Here is a 1,874-nt window from a genome sequence, read left to right as displayed (position 1 = left end):
TTTCTGACCATCTTACTGTGTAGCTGTTGCGACAAATCACATGGGATTCCCCCTTTGGCCCTTCCTTTTTTCATGCACGGCCAACATGAATAGTCTGCTTCAAAACCATATGTCTCACACCAATCCAGCAAGTTCCTGGCTTTATTTCTGTACTCGACCCTTTTCCTTTCTTTAGAAGCAATAAAATTTACAATTTCAGTCTAGTATGACTAAATTGCCCTTCTATTAATTAGTAATGTGTTCAGTATGTCAATAATTAAACTTACAGATAAAACTTTGCTTTGTTTCCATGACTGGAACATGTTGTCCCAAGAGAGTTGTGTTTCCCTGATGACAGTTCATCCCAATGCCAACACCCAAAGACAACCCACCTTTTCACTCATTTGTTGGCATGGTGCCATCTCAAGTTTTAGAACATTCTTCTTCAAGTGGAGTTATCTACTGATTCAAGTATTTATTTTTCTCAAAGCCCTTGTACTTCCAATAAATTTGATCCATTCAAGTCCTGGCTATAAAGGTCTTCTCACTAATCAAAACATTAATTTTCACAAAACTAGAAAATAAATCAAAGGTAATTTGGTGTTGATATGTCATGCCAAAACATAATATAGACACTCTATTCTGGCCCCCACATGGCATGATAACCTAAAACCACTCTTAAAAATAACTAAACCTAAAGCCTACTCCAAAATCCCAACACCGTGACAAATTTCAGTGTTAGACAGACATGTCTTTCCTCACTCTCTTTCTTCTCCTCCTACTCCCTCTCACGGCAATCTCTTCCATCCACGATCTCCTCCAGAGCCAAGGCCTCCCGGCGGGGCTCTTCCCAGAAAGCGTGAAAACATACAGTCTTGACCAATCGGGTCGGCTTGAGGTGCATCTGGACCAGCCATGCTTGGCCAAGTTTGAGACCCGAGTGTACTTTGACAGCGTTGTCAAGGCTAACCTCAGTTTTGGTGGGCTTAAAGGGTTGGAGGGTCTGTCCCAGGAAGAACTCTTTCTATGGCTGCCGGTGAAGGATATCATAGTGAACGATCCCTCTTCAGGGCTCATTTTGTTTGATATTGGTGTTGCTCATAAACAGCTCTCTCTCTCTCTCTTTGAAGACCCTCCAGTGTGTAAATCTCAAGGTAACCGCTTTCTCTCTGATTTTGATTTGGTTTCCGATCTCTGATTGATCCTGGGTCTGGGTTCTGTATTGTTGGGGCAATCTTCTTCTGGGTTTCTTGATCTTCTCTCTCCTCTGTTACGTTGTTATTCCATTTTGTCTCTCTGAATCGGTGATTCCGTTCTGAAAACTTTCTACGATTGGGGGTCTGACATTGAATTTGGAGTGCAGGCATGGTATTGAAGAAGGATGGAAGAAACAAGAACAAGATGGGTTTTCAAGTTCAGAGATGATCGAAACTCTTTCATATGAGAGATCATGTCCATTTCTTTTTGTTTGGTTTTCTTTTCTCAGCAAAGAAAATTTGGAGTAAAGTTTACCGATCGATAATGTTAGGGCTGTAAAAATTGAGAACTGAGTGTAATATTTTGGAATTTAAAAGCAAAAATTTCCGAACTCCTAGATGGATCGTGTTTGTCACTTACTATCTTATTTGTAAGGCGTGTTATGGCCCCTAAACCTGTGATTTTGGTTGGTGGTTGTGATGAATGTGTTATGTAGTTTTGCAATCCGGAAATGAAGAAGTCGGCTGCATTAATTTCTTTTGCAAATATTGGGAACCAAAACGAAATTCTTATAACAGCAGCTTGCGGCATTAGGTTTTTAATAGGCAAACATCTTCAAAAACATTATTACAAAGAGAGGTGGCTTAGCAGGGGAGGTATATCTATCACCATGGAAACTGGGGAAAAGGATAATGGGC

General features: G+C 40.5%; 1 protein-coding gene across 1 annotated transcript; it reads left to right on the top strand.

Annotated features, from left to right (window-relative positions):
* The first annotated feature begins 664 nt into the window (after positions 1–664).
* Positions 665–1,573, top strand: LOC108989336. The gene is made up of 2 exons (XM_018962892.2): positions 665–1,133; positions 1,343–1,573. Exons 1-2 carry the CDS (start codon positions 728–730, stop codon positions 1,402–1,404), a joined length of 468 nt encoding a protein of 155 aa, XP_018818437.1. The 5' UTR covers positions 665–727; the 3' UTR covers positions 1,405–1,573.
* Positions 1,574–1,874: the final 301 nt, after the last annotated feature.

This window comes from Juglans regia, chromosome 3, assembly GCF_001411555.2.
Source record: "Juglans regia cultivar Chandler chromosome 3, Walnut 2.0, whole genome shotgun sequence".
Classification (NCBI taxonomy): Eukaryota; Viridiplantae; Streptophyta; class Magnoliopsida; order Fagales; family Juglandaceae; genus Juglans; species Juglans regia.
The sequence above is the reverse complement of the archived record's forward strand: the minus strand, read 5'-3'. Positions and strand labels throughout refer to the sequence as shown.

Bases quoted from the DNA above. Each gene is read 5' to 3' on its own strand.
- LOC108989336 (XM_018962892.2), top strand. From the start codon at position 728: ATGTCTTTCCTCACTCTCTTTCTTCTCCTCCTACTCCCTCTCACGGCA. The intron at 1,134-1,342 runs GTAACCGCTTTC...TTTGGAGTGCAG, and splicing joins TCCAGTGTGTAAATCTCAAG to GCATGGTATTGAAGAAGGAT.